This window comes from Corvus moneduloides, chromosome 1, assembly GCF_009650955.1.
Source record: "Corvus moneduloides isolate bCorMon1 chromosome 1, bCorMon1.pri, whole genome shotgun sequence".
Lineage (NCBI taxonomy): Eukaryota > Metazoa > Chordata > Aves > Passeriformes > Corvidae > Corvus > Corvus moneduloides.
The window spans coordinates 153,091,915-153,106,910 of record NC_045476.1 but is presented as its reverse complement, the minus strand read 5'-3'; the positions used below and the strand labels follow the sequence as shown (position 1 = coordinate 153,106,910).

Here is a 14,996-nt window from a genome sequence, read left to right as displayed (position 1 = left end):
ACCCCCACAACAAATAGGTGCTACAATCCCAGCACCACTTCATCTGCTTTCAGAAAGAATGTCACAAGTTCTCAAACAGCAAAAGAAAGTTCAATGTGGCATAGCTCTTAAAATATATACTAGAATTACAACTCTGATGAAAAAAGGATTTTTTTTTTCTGGACATTTTCTTTTTATTTTGAGTGACACTGCCAATCTAAATCTTAAAAGGAAAAGCTGATTTATTTCTAAATTACTTTTCAAGACCAGTATTTTTAAATGAACTACAAAACACAGGCAAAAAGTATGAGATGAAAATTGAACACATCAGCTTCATGATAAAAACTATGATTTGTTTAATGTTAATCTGATACTGCAAAGAGACTTATGACAGTAAGGTAGGTAATGCATAATACACTTTTTCTGGCAGCAGCTGACCTCAGGAAAGATGATTTTGAAACATGAAAAACTCCCAAGCCTTTATTCAGAGTGCTTTTTTTCCCTACTGCCATTACTAACCTTATGAAAACTCCCATAAAATATCTTCCTTATTTCAGGGCCTTCAAAAGTCACAGTTTGAAAATCTCCTTTGTAGTCATAGTTAAAGAAAGTCAGAGTTTTACCACCATCTGTGTGAGATCAAAATTAAGAGCTCTGGGTTAAAGAAAAGACCTAATACAATATTTGAAAGAGTCAATTTGCATTTAACAACTCAAATGTTAGTAAAACACATTCATAAACAACATACTGACCTGGAAGTAACAAATTATATCAGAGAAAAGCTCTTTACTGGTTTGACAGGAAGGATGAACCAATAGTTCTGAGTCTACCTCCCCCATGTCTACCTGGTCCTACTCTCCCATTAGTTCTCTGTGGGAGCTGGACAAGAAAAACACTTCCTCAAGCCAGCTAAATGCCTCATTCCCACCTATTTCAAGGTGACAAACTGGCAGCTATGAAGAACAGCTATCACAGTGTCTTCATCTTCTCAACAGTAAAACCTTGTAAATTATAATCCCTGTTTCACAGTTGTGAAAGTAAAACCAAGTAGAAATGACGAGCCACCAAGAGTTCATGTGTGTGGTTCTGACTCTGCTATTGCCACTGCATATGCTCCCAGTACCACTGCCTTATATCAAGACAGAGTCTATTGGAATCAGATTCAAAGCACTTGAAATTTTAAAAGCAGATGTGTCTCTCACATCAAATTACATCTAGTACAGATCTTCAGAATCCAGTTTAAAGCAGTTAACTCAAAATTTGACTCTAAATTCAGTTAAATTGAATCTAAAAACCATGCTTTAGAGATTATCCCCTGCCAGATATAGGTGGTTGTTCTGGTAGCAGATTGGAACATTGGCAATAATAAAACTAGACACAGAATGAATCATTTGTACAGTTAAAATCACTGATAAAACACAAAATACATACTATCTAAAATAACTCCAACCAGTGGTTCATATGCTTCATTTAAAATCTCCCAAAGAGCAAATGGCTCCTGAGGTGTGTCAGGGAGTATCCGAAAGAGAAACGTGATGGTGTAGTCAGAAGGGAGACCTTCAGGGTGCAAATACCTGTAAGAGAAATAATGTCTTTGAAACTCAAACAACATTAAATCTGGTGATTTACTCATCAGAATTTCCCTTGACATGCTTTCTATTACTCTATTTCCTGATAAATCAAGACTGAGAAATGATATAAGTGGATAAAATCTACTCAACTTGATGAGCCTAAAGGAATACTTATGAAAAAAGTAGAAGTTATCATTTCCCTTGAAATTTACAAATCCGACCCTAAAAATTAACTTTCTTTTTATTTGAAGATCAAATCCAAGGCCAGTTGGAAGTAAAGCTGAAATTAATTATATTTAAAGCTTTTAACAAACAGCAGCCACTCTCAGGACCTTTGCAACTGTCTGATTTAAGAGACAATGAAAATGGAAATTGCTTGGAAGACCAGTCTCAATAGACATGTCCTTTGTCATTAAACAATTATAAATGGATTAAGATTAGGAGTGACAGACTGTTATAGGAAGCTTTACAAAATACAGAGAATGGAGTTTATACATTTCAAGGCCAATACAAAAGAAAGTGAAGTCAGAACAGATCACATACTGAAATAAAATCTGGTTTCCTAGAATTTTTGCAGAAGAGAGAGGAAGTTTATGATACAAAAGAAGTATGTTATTTTATGTCATTTCCAAAAATTCCCTATTTCTTACTTCCAATTTTATTTAACCTTTTGTTGTCAAATCCCAAAGTGAAACATTTGGACAAGTGTCTGAGATAACTGACTGTATGTTAAATATTAATTATTCTGATTCCTTAAAATCACATTAAGGGGATCTGAAACAAATCTCAAGAGTTATTCAAACAATTTATTTTCCCCAAACATGACCCATTCCTTCTTAAGTGCTTCTGGCACATAGATGTATAGATATGAATCATGCTGAAAAGGGAGTTAAACATGGTATCAGTATATTCTGCACAGCGTCAGTAGATGATCAAATGTGATGTTACACTGCCCATTGCCCATAGAGAAAGAGAGGGAACTCAACAGGTAAAAGAAAAAGGCCTTTACAGTGTTTCCATTGTACAGGAATGAAAGGCAATTCAATAAGCAGGGTGGATTAAACACAAGGTTTGGGTATACAGAGCTCAGAAAGGAGAATAAAATTAATGGCATTCAGAGCACAGATGAGGTGACAAAGTCAAGTGGTATTTTTCAGACGTACCTGTGGATCATCAAAAGAAAGGTGTTCTCTGAACCGTGAAAAGGAGTGAAAGCCTAATGAAGCAGTAAGACTGGGCTGGGGTGGCAGCTAGAGCATAGCACATAAATGCAGCAGATCCAATTAGAAAGAAGCAGAAAGGGGAAAAAGAAGTGAGAAACACTAATCCCCCGACATCTCAGTCCATCTAGGCCCAGGAGGAAACAAAACAAGGAGAATGTGAAACAGCACCAAGAAGTATAGCTCCAACTGGGACACAATAGCATAATCACACACTCAGATGTTATCTAATATAAACCTTCAATTTCCCACTGTTATTCTTTCTTATTTATCTTAGATAAAGAATATTTTTTGTTACACCTTCCCACATGTAATCCATCTGAGCCACTGCTTCTCTCTGGTGCCACTTAATACAAGGTGGGGGTCTGGACTGAGAGGAAGCCAACACAACATAGACACTGTTCACAGAAGAAACAGAGTTTCATCACTTCCTCTCTGAGGAACGACTATAAAAGTTCAGTCAGGGGGTTCTTCATTGTCTCTTCCATAACCCTCCCAAGATACAGTCCTTGTGACTGAAATATGTCTGGCCTCCCAGCAAGGTACTAGATGGGGTTCACACAGAACCACTTCAACACAAGGGGATAATCCTCCTTTGTAACCAATGGCTGGACACAGACTGCAGTGAAAGTGACTGAGGACAGCTGAAGCAGGTTCTCATTCTGACCTCTGTTTCAAGGACATGCTGAACTCCATGACTTCAACTTGCATTCCAGAGGCACCTCTCACAGAGTCCTGCAGACTGGAATCTGCCCAAACATAGGCCTGCGTGAAATTGCCAGGTGTTACACAGACACAAGACTGAAACTGGCTCGTGGGAAACCCAAAATAGCCAGTGGGCTTACCTGCTTTTACCTACAATTGCTAATTTTTGAATTAAACTGACTGAGGGCTCAGAACACCAAGCACTCTTCCTATTCATCAGTATAGCACAGATATACACTAGCACCTCTGCTCTTCTGACTTAAAAATACTAGTCCCTGAAATAAATAATTGCCTGCACTAGAAAATTATCTCCATGTGTTTTGGGAGTATTTATATATGAGTACATACTTGGTAGGCTGGGACACCAGAGCATCCTTGTGCAGTCTATAACATGGGAAAACATTAAATGTACCAGGTTCCATGGAAACCCCTTCCACAGCTGAAAACTCCTTTTCAACCAAACCAAACATTTCCATCATTTTAAATCCTGGAAGGTATCAAAACATATATTTTATTAATTTAAATATTTAGGGGAGACCAAAAAAAAGACAAATCCAACTGTATCAAAGAGTTTCATTCTCTATATGTTTAATACCTGTTAGCATGAAGGGAAATTTGCCTAATATTGTGAAAATAATGTAATGAAAGTGATTCCATAAATCATAAACAAAAATGAACACAAAAATACTGTACCTGCAAAATTATTGCCATCTTTAACTACCAGTGGGCAGGCTGGAAAAGAAGAAAATATATATTTAAGACTACAAGAGATGTCCCACTGAGTCAGAACAATCATGCACTCAGCCCTAAACTCAGCACTCTATCCCTAAGAGCAGCAAAAAGAGATGCTGGTTAGGAAGGACATGCAAACCTGGCCACTTTCTACTTCATTCTGTTGATGCCTCTCAGGATCCCCAAGAGTTGTAGCAAAGATATTAAGGGATACATAGCTGTGTGCTCCATATAACATCTTTTTATGGATTTCTTGTCTGTTAATTTCTCTAATCTTCCTTATAAACCTGTCTTCGCAACCCCTTCAGAAATTTCAAATTTTTGGAAAAAAAAGTAACGAATTCACAGCCTGCTGCATAAAATAAAATATGTCTTATATTGGGGTTTAACCAAGTGTTCCCTAATTCTCTGTTTGTGAGCTTTTCCAGCCTAACCCCTCTCAAGTTCAAGTATTGCAGCTGACATTCTCTGTACCTTTTCAAACTCCACAATAGTTTTCATGAGCAAGAGAGACCAGAACAGTACTTAAGATGTGTGCTCACATTTTAAATACCTGTAAATCTGGTTTATATATTTCTTTTGGCAGGGAAGAAAGTTTACTAGTATCTTTCAGGGAAGGTGCCCTGGGAAATCAATAAGCATAAAGCAGCGTATCAACGAAATATGGCATCCCAGGATACTCACATTTGAAGATCACTTTTAGAAAATAAGCACAAGTGACCAATAAATGTTACTGCTGAGTACTGTCAATGTTTAACATTCTCTCTACCATTGAAAGCAGAGCTCACAGTCAAAATCTCAGGTGGTTCACAAGCAACATTATTTTTGCTTACCAGCTCTGGTAACTCAGTCTCACATTAACTCACAGTCCTGTGCACAAGGACTCCTCACAATCACAAATGATTCACACAGTGCCTGCTTCCTGGTTTATACACAAGGAAACACATCGTGGGCACACACCTAAAAGCATGTGAATTACTGACCTATAATCATTAGGTGTTGCTCTGGAATATCTATCGCTTAATTTTCATAAAGAGACTGAAGTGTGGCTTTCTCACACTTTTTCTTGAGTGTGTTTTATTCTTTTGCTTAGGTTAGCACTCATCTACTTTCCCTCATAATACAAACATTAATGATTGGATGTCTATTAATAAATTAACCATGTGACCTGAGTAAGAATGAATGTAGCTAGTGGCACTCTTACAGAGGGGTCAAGTAGCCTAGAAAATAAAATACAATTAACTTTTATGATTCTGAAATGTCAACAACATCTGAAATGAGTTTTTGACAACCAATAGCTGTATTCTGGCTTTATAGCAAACAACCATTAATTATTTTGAAGTCACAACACCTTCATTTCCTTAATCTTCTGCAGAAATAACATTAGAATTATAATATCAGCAGTAAATTTTATTTAAAATATCAACAATATGTCTTAATTGAAAATTAATAGTTACAACCCCCCCAGTATTTAGCAGTTATTTTAGAAACAAACATAAATCAAAATGGCTAACTTGCTGATGCAGTTTCACAAACAAAAGTGATCAGCTCATCTTCAATCTTTGTAAAGGCATCAAAGTCATCCACAAAGAAGACATGTCTTTCACTGGGCTTGCTGCCAATATTAACTAACTCTGAATAGTCAGCATCAGCCACTCCAATAGCAAAAAAGCTAAAACCTGTAAGACAAAAAAGAACACTCTTGTGAGTCATTCATTTAGAGAGTGGAAATACAATATGAACACAACTATATTTGTACTGGCTCCTTTCCTGATTAAACACAAACCTGGACATTTTATTATTATCCTATAGCACAAGAAAATTCACTTACGTAATCTAAAATAAAGGTAATACAACCTCTGTGAAATATTTCTTCTTGCTATTTATGATTAATTAGTTCATTAAAGTTAAACCTTAAGCATTTTCTTGAAGATATATGACTACTCAGTAGTTTAAAGTTTAGTTAGCATATATTTAAATGCTTTTCTAATTTAATGTTATACTGTATTACACAAAAATATCCAAGTACATAATAAATACAAAGTAGAGAAATTAATTTCCTGTAGGTCCTTTACAGATTTTTTCTGTGCCATGTGTTGGTATAGATAGGATTTCAAGCCACTGCTGCCCCACGAGTGAACACTGAAATAAATGCATTCTCATTTCACCAGCAACTTAACTGCACTGGTTGAATCTGTTCTACATATTTAGCATGAATATTTTTCAAAATTTGAGCCTGACTTAAAAGGTTTAAATGAAATGGAAACTGTATCCTAAATGTTTGAGGAGCAACAAAAGAGCTGTAAGTTTTCCAACATTTTCCTTTCCATAAGAGATGAAGGGAAAGACCTCTCTACATCAGGCCGAATATAGTTAATGGATAGACTGTTCTAGCATGGCTCAGTCACAAAATTACTCCTGTCAAGCAATATTATGTTTAAGTTTGAATGAGGATCAGGGGCATTCATCACCTTCTGCAGAGCTTTTAGTATAACAAAACTTTGACTTAATACATTATAAAAATATCTTCATGTCTCATTCAAGATCAGCACCTCCTTTGTTCCAGTGTCTATCACAGATGCCCATCAGTACCTGCTCCAATCTATCTGCAGCCTCATTGTACAGCCCACTCCAGAGGAAATGGGAGAGGGGAAGTCGTGCCACATCCCAGCAACCGAACCCTCACAAAGTACCATCTTCTCTGGAGGTCATTCCCAGTCTAGTGGCTGATAATGCAACTGCAAGACTTACCTGAGACATGGACGGTTTTTGTTCAGCTTAGACACAAACTCCAATTTATTCACAAATACACGGTTTTCTTGACTGCTACTTAAAATAAGTTATGCAAGCCCACTATTTTGTCATATGCTTTATTTATGAAGCCACTACACTCAGCATCTAGCAACAAAACAAGGACGCAGCCAAGCTGGATGATTATGTTTGGTTTCAGCAATCAGTGCAATACACTGGGAACTTCATAGTTGTCAAAGCTAAAAGCAAATAAAAGGCACAAATATAATTTCTCCTTAGGTCACCTCACATTTAGAGGAAGATAGCTTTTTTCTTCCATCCTTTAGTTTTGCCCCAGGTGGCCCACTGTGCCCTTTGGGTTTTGAGACAAACTTCTACAACAATTAATCCAGTTCTTATACTTAGACACACAACATGGTGCAACTGCTTAAATCTCTAAAACTGAAGGCTTAAAAAAATTCCTAGAGGTAATCAGTGTAACATGAGAGCAGGTCAGAAACAGTGTAAGCATTTTCAAAGGACTTCTTGTGTAGAAAACAAAATAGTTCAATTTGCTCATAACCACAAAACTACACTTCATAGATGACAACCCAGATTCTCAGGATCATATTTCCCAACTTCTTCATTCTGGGAACAATTCCATTGACTACTACAAGATTTTAGCACTGCTGCCAAAATGAAAAATAATTCCATTAATGACCAAAAACATCCAGAATTTAGTCATATCCTAGGAATATTGTGTCTTTCTCAGAAATTGCTGTTTTCTTTAAAATCGAAAATCTGGACTAAAAGTTATCCTTACCTCATGCCCACACTTACGTAGATGTAATTAACGAGAAAAAAAGAAAATGTGAATCGTTTTTAAAACTACACATTTTACCATCTAGTTGCATTTCTCTGGAGACTTTGTTCACATCATCCTGTGATCGTCCATCAGTAATGACAACCAAAACCTTTGGAATGCCCCTTCTCATGCCTGCCTCCCCTGTAAACAAGCTTTCTCGTGCATGTTTAATGGCTCTTCCTGTAACACAAAAATTGACATTGAGTGTAATATAAATCTGATTTCTACTGGCTTCTCATATCACGTGTTAGACATACATAAAAAGATAAATCCATTGTGTCCTGACTAGTCTGTCAATTAGTTCATTCTGAGGTTACTAAAATCAAGATTTAGAAAAGTTTGATTTTGACTTTAACGTTTCAAGTTCTGACGGCTTCAGCCATCCATTTTTCAATCTAGAAGGTGAAGATCGCGAACATGATTCGTGCGGGTGTTCTGGTTTCAGCTGGGATAGACCTAGTTTTCTTCTGAGTCACTGGTACAGTGCTGAGTTTTGGACTCTGTGGCAGGCTAATGTTGATAATGATGTTTTGGTTGTTGCTAAGCTGTGCTTACCCTGAGTCAAGGACTTTTCAGCGTCTCATGCTCTGTCCCTGAGCAGCTGCACAAGAAGACTAGAGGAGAGTGTACACAGGACCACTGACCCAAACTGGCCAAAGGGATACTCCATACACAGAATGTCATGCCCAATATATACACTGGGGGAGTTGGACAGGAGGGAGAGGCCAATCCCTGCTCAGGGATGGACTGGGCATCGGTCGGGGGAGCAACTGTGCTGAGCATCACCTGCTTTTCCTGGGGTTTCTCTCCCTTTATTTGTTATATCCCTTTTAATTACTATTATTATCATTATATACTGCTTTATTTCAATCATGAAATCATGTTGTCTCAGCCCACAGGTTTCACCCTTTTCTGATTTTCTTCCTCATCCCACCAGGGGTGGGGCAGGCAGTGAGTAAGTGCTGTGTGGTATTTAGCTGCTGGCTGGGTTAGAGATAACAAAACTTTCCTTTTCTGGACTGTAGGGCACTGTCTACATTAACAACTGAAAGTGCCGTTGTAGTAAATGGAAAATTATTTTGATAATGCTGAGACTGGGTGCAATGCAACAGCTGCAAGAAATTTCTGTGCAGTCTGAAAATAATAAAACATACGGTTTCCAACTAAAACAGATTTTAACCCTTTCAGCTGTCATCTATAATTTTTTTTGTATCAGAAAGCTATCTTAACGGATTAATTAAAATGCAACCTCATTCAGCTAGCAGACATCTTTCCCCATCCCAATCTTAAACATCCCACAGAGGATTAACTGTCCTAGCTTATGATCAAACAGACCTTGCACACTCTCCAGTTTTCTACAGGCTCTGCAAGCTCCCTCCCACCCTCTCCACTTTCTCAGTTTTCTGCCTGCTTGCAAAGCTGATTTCATATTACTCCCCATTCCACCTTCCATTACCCCCAAATTTATTTGCTTTTGGCCCCCTTGCTCCTCTCCCTGCTTCCCATATCCTTGTTATCACTTTGGTCAGTGGGGTGAATATGCTGCAGTAGGGGCTGAAGTGTGTAAACTACAGATTTACAAAGATTTCCTAATTTCAGAGCTCACATTTCATCTCCAGTGTGGAGATACCATGTTCTCACAGGTTTGGCAGTGATTAATTAAACTACTTAGCAAATGGGAAAGAAATACTGCACAGAGTAGCAAGGAGAAAATCTGCATTACAATCACGACTTCTCTCACCTGTTTTTGTGTTTCCTCCTTTGTAGGCTATTTGCTGAATAGCTTCAAGAAGAGTTTCTTTTGTTTTGTATGCATTCAATTTAAATTCTGTCCTGGGATCATCACTGTACTGAATTATTGCCACCTGTGCACATAGAAGATAAAAGCACCACCCACTGTGTAAGCAAAAAGTAAGTGAATCTGACCATATAAAGCAAGGATTTATCTTGTAACTTTGCTTCATCTTTAAATTGAAGACAGATTTTTTTTTTTTTCTCTTTAAGAAAGCTTTCACTAATAAAGTTTAATCTCTGCAACCTTGGCAACCATCTAACACTTTCTGGTTTCATTTTGCAGCAAACAGGATGAGAAAAGTAATACCCACTTTGGCAGAAGCACTCTCAATCAAGCCCAAAAGCAAAATCCTGGTTACAGCTGCTCACACGTGTACAGTTATTCATACTCAGAACTGCTGGGACTTAATTCAGTCTCCACAAATTAATAACTGCACATAAGTAACTTAAGCTAGGGAGCAAGACTGAAGCAAGTAATAGAAAATCCAGGAACATATTTTGAAATATTGCCTCTGTCAAATATGACACTACATGAATTAAGACCCTGTATTACAATACTGTACGCTAAACCCCTACAACTCACAAAGCATATATTGAACTTCATATTCTGTAAGTGGTGCCCCTGGTTTAAAAGGAGCTCTTATGTTTAAACTTGTGACAAAGTTTCTGAAGCACCGTTAACTATATTCTGGAAAAATAGCTGTATAGCAAGAAACAGTATTCTTCAGGGTTTGGACAAGTTCAAATTAGTTTCCAATGAGATCCCAAACCACATATTATACAGGTAACACTTAAAACAGTAACATATTTGCCAATAATCTGTTCTGGAGCATCTCTCTAAACAAATACATAAATGGAACCATCATCGTAAATTTTATTTCAAGCACTGTAGATTTTGTAGAGTGTGTGGTTTAAAATAACAGAACCTTTAATTTTTCTTATCAATGCAATTTTTAGCTTATTTATAAATAAACCTATAAACTCACTACAGTGAGTACCAAAAGAATTAAGAAACTTAAATATCATTAGAATTAGAGGAGACTGAAATGATATGTAGCCTTCATGCTACCAAAATTTATATTGTGAATTTTAACATACGGTGTGCATAAAAAGATATTGAAAAAAGATACTGACCTAGAGCAGTTTATATTTTCACAGGAGCTGTGAAATGATGTCAGTTACTTCTTGATTCATTTCACTTCTGGTCTAGTCTAAAATACCCTGTCAACTCCATGCGCCCTCCATGTCTGTACATGTTGATTACCTGTGTTCCCTCAGGACCAATCTTATCCAAAGCTCCCACAGTGCTATAGAGAAAGTTAATTATCTTATTGAAATTGTCATCTCCAATACTCCACGACCCATCCACCAGGAATGCCAGATCAGCTTTGGCTGCTTTGCACACTGAGGAAGAAAAGCAAGAATTTTGGAATTAGAGCAATGCCTCAACTCCTCATGAAATCTCATAAATCATTTAAGAAAATGCAACCATCATGAAAAGCCCTTGTTTAATGTCAGCTCATTATGCTTCAGCCAACAGACCTGCTGGCATTGACTTCAGTGCAGGTGTAGAGCCAGCTGAGCTCTGCAAGGGAGAATTGTCTGCACTGATAGATCCTATCACAGAATACACTTCAGTGGTTCTTTAAAGTCTGGCTAATCGTTCCTATTTTTATAAATAGAAGTAAATTTACTTTTTTTAAAGTAAAATCACATATGAGCTTACACAATGCCAGACTCCTGGCAAGACACAGTAAGCAAGATGAGAGAATTTCAACTGTGGAGGTTCTCACTGGGAGACTATTCCATTAAAAAAGTTGCCCAAAGGTCTGCAGTGTCTAATGTCTAATGCACTTCAACTGCACTATGTAGGAGCAATGCAAGTTTCACCCATCTCATCTTATTCCAGCACGTTCTTATGCAAAAAGGCCTGCAAGAGCTCTACATTTGCTCACACAAGGTGCTCACTCTTTCCTGGGAACTGGGAACCTTCAGCACTTCACAGAAATCCAAGTCTATTGCTTGAGGTCAGAAGCAAAGTGTCTCAAAGCAAAGTTATGTTTTTCAACATATTTCATCTTGAATAAAAATGTTCATCTAAATCCAGAGAATAGGACAAGAAAATACAAACCTGTATTTTTCCTTTTCTGTTGATTACTCCTTGGACAACAACAAATTCTCATCATCTGCTCCTATGCAGCTCTAAACATATACACACAAGGTCTTTTTTCCCTGTGCTTATGGGTTAAATTCTCAATTTCTACATGTCAGTTTGGTCCACTGACTTCAAGCTGATGTATTTGATCCTCAGTCTCCACCAATAATGTTCCTCTCAGAGAATTATTATGAAACTCTGTACAAAACACTGCATGTTCAAATAATAATAAAAGGAAGTCTGCATTTAAAGAGGAGAGACCAAACATGGCCCATACTTTTCACATTACCTAACGGAGACATATTTAAAAATAATGCTGCTTTTGAAGTTTAATTATCCTAGAATGTCTGCTTCAGTTGCAAAATACGTATGGTTTAGGAGTTTTGGAAAAAGGAAGTGTCACATGTATTAACCATCCTTTTGGCAAATTTTAACAATATTATAATGACAACAGATTTTTGGCTTACTAAATTTAAGCCAGCTGCCTTAACAAAATTTCTGTAGCAAATGCATTGTGAGATCTGCTCCCCACAGGTCTAAAATACCATCAGAAGCAGAAAAAAATGGCACCAACACCTTAAAATTACTAGAAACTCACACATGCACTCACACACTTACCCTCTTTTGCAGGTGGGATTGTAGGTGGTGGAGGTGGTGTTGAAGGCGTTGTTGGTGGTTGAGTAGGAAATGGTACTGGAGAAAAAAAGGAAAGAATATTCAAACATGATTAAAAGCCCACTATCTTTAACAAACACAACATTTTCTACTCGTCTCCACATTAAAAAAATTCATCATCTCTAATCAACTAGTTATGCAATTGGAGATAAATGCAGGTGAGTGCATGCAAGAAAGGCCACCTGAAAAAGAATATTACTATTACCAAACAATTAATGGCTATATATTCAATGTGAATGATACAATATTACAGCCAAACTACTGGAACTACCCCTTTTTGAGATTACCCAGTGTAGTAGACCACGTGGCAGCCCTATTCTTGGCCTAGAATCCTTAATTCAATTTAAAAAAGGTCAGTGTCCTTTTCCTTTCTCACCAAAACCAGTCCTCCGTAACAGAAAGTAGATCTCTATTCACCCTGGAAGGAAGAAGGTCTTAGTCCTGCAATCCAAAATGCAAAGACAGAGAGCAAAAGCAAGCCAGTGCCTGCGCTCAGAGCAGATCAGAATCTGCCCTGATGAAGACGTTTCTGAATTTGACGAAAGAACTTGTTACATTTCCAGACAGAAACACAGCTCTGACCACAACTCTACAGGACTGTGGCTCTGTTGCCTGCAGCAACTTCTACTAAAGTTACTTTATAGAGTTTCTGAAAATGTCCCTCACTCTTCTCCTGAAAACTGACTTTGGAATTTCTACCTTGCAGGGACCTAGGAGAATACCCAATTATTGACTGACATCTTTTCTGAATGCAAGAGCTTTATTTAGTGCCTTTCAATATAGCCCAGCTGAACTCTCAGAGATAAAATGCACATGCATTGACTTCCGCAACTCTACGGGACGAAAAGCTTCCACTTTCGTTGAAGGGGGTTTTTCCCATTTTTATTCAATGCATTTATCATATGAAGCCACAGGTGACAAAACATCAGTCCTTCAAGTAAGACTAAACTTGTTACTTGCTGTAACACCTAAGTTACATTTATAGGCAATGGAGAGAGTTAGATATAAAAGCCTGAGAAAAGGAACCTACATTTGGGAAAGATCAGTGCAAACAGGATTCATTACATGTCCACATCCCACTGCAGCTGATGGGGGTTTTCCCATTGGCTTCAACCACAGGAAGGGCTAGGACTCTGAAACACCTACAAGGAAGTAGTGCCCAGGACCAGACCCATTTAGAAACTGCTGTAAGGGGACTTGAAAGGCTGCTCTCAGCACCACCAGTCACCCTGAAGACTGTTCCCCTTTGAGGTGAGACAATAATTTGTCTGCATCACAAACCATCATTCTCAAATGGACATACAGTCCAAGGTGTGCTCTTCCTCATGTTTCCTAACTCCCTAAACTGCAGAGCACACTAAATGCAATTCCCCAAAATCCAGGAGAAGCTTGGCTTTTTGCTCACTGCTCAGAGAATGAGCCCTGGACAATGAAGAATTGGGAGTAATGCACCTGGGCAAGTTTTTCCTGTGTGAAACCACAAGTTGGGGATGAAAAGAGGAAAAGTATAAACACTTTCTACCTGAGAGAAGGGGAACAGAATTGTGGTGTATAGCAATATAGTATGAGAAGACAGGTAATGCTGAGATTGGAAATAGGCTCAAAGACAGATAAACTATTCATTCTAGTAGTCCCATGTTTTATTTTGCAGTATTTTGAACTCATGACAGCAGGATCTTGCCTTTGTAAACAGCTGTGAGGGGTCTGGGCTATTTTGTCTGTCTGGTGTAATAATAATAATAATAAAAAGGTCTGATTTGTTGGTATGTTTTAAAATACTTAAGTAAATTGGGTTTCAAGGTCCCATTTAACTGTAAATTATTCAAACACCAGTTAATTTTACTAAATAACAAGAACTGCAGGACACAAAACTTTCTCTGTTTGCTTCATTTTTCTGTATTTTTTACCCTGAAGTCACAGATATTCAGAGTATCCCTCAACAGGACTTTTTATGAAGAAAGCTAAACCATCCTTCCTATTTCATTCTCTTTAAGAAGTCCAACAGAGCTGTTGAACGTGACTTAACTATTAATTCACAGCAGTGGTGTAAGAATTCTGCACCTCTGTGGAGGAGTCACAATGCAGTTGAAAAGTTAATAGCTCAGCTAAAGGAAACTGAGTAGGAATAGCACATGTGTGGGCAAAGGGCAGAACACAAGAAGCAATTGAGCATTTTTGCTGCTGGCTGAACTCTGCTCTGTTTTACTCACACGTTGTATCCATGATGCTCACAGCAGGTCCCTCAAGCTCCTGAAGCTGTGTATGAACACTGATTTTATATTTGGTTCCAGGCATCAACTCAAAGAAACAATGTCTAGGCGTCCCTCCACCAAGATTTACTTCTCGCTTTTTCCCATCTGGAATTACAAAAGAAACCACCTTTTTTTACTGTTTTATTGAATAGTGTAATTTAAATCATAAATAAGAAGGGTACACAACAGCATATGAAGGGTAAGAGGTTGACATAAGTTAATAAACTACATGCTGCCTTACTTTTGGCAACTGACCTCTGTGCAGAGGTCTCTGTAACAATTCATTCTTCATACTAAATAGGAGCTGAGGAATGTGTC

At 37.8% G+C, this 14,996-nt stretch overlaps 1 protein-coding gene across 9 annotated transcripts in view; it reads right to left on the bottom strand.

Annotated features, from left to right (window-relative positions):
- The window catches only part of COL14A1 (collagen type XIV alpha 1 chain), a 115,208-nt gene that overhangs the window by 32,997 nt on the left and 67,215 nt on the right, over positions 1–14,996 (bottom strand). For all 9 annotated transcript variants that reach the window (XM_032132336.1, XM_032132328.1, XM_032132291.1 and 6 more), the window contains 10 exons: positions 14,637–14,783; positions 12,370–12,444; positions 10,861–11,000; positions 9,544–9,667; positions 7,839–7,982; positions 5,722–5,886; positions 4,169–4,207; positions 3,824–3,962; positions 1,411–1,553; positions 499–608 (listed from right to left, as the gene is read on the bottom strand). In XM_032132336.1, coding sequence (XP_031988227.1) covers positions 499–608; positions 1,411–1,553; positions 3,824–3,962; positions 4,169–4,207; positions 5,722–5,886; positions 7,839–7,982; positions 9,544–9,667; positions 10,861–11,000; positions 12,370–12,444; positions 14,637–14,783 — 1,226 coding nt within the window. The remainder of the gene's footprint in view (positions 1–498; positions 609–1,410; positions 1,554–3,823; positions 3,963–4,168; positions 4,208–5,721; positions 5,887–7,838; positions 7,983–9,543; positions 9,668–10,860; positions 11,001–12,369; positions 12,445–14,636; positions 14,784–14,996) is intronic.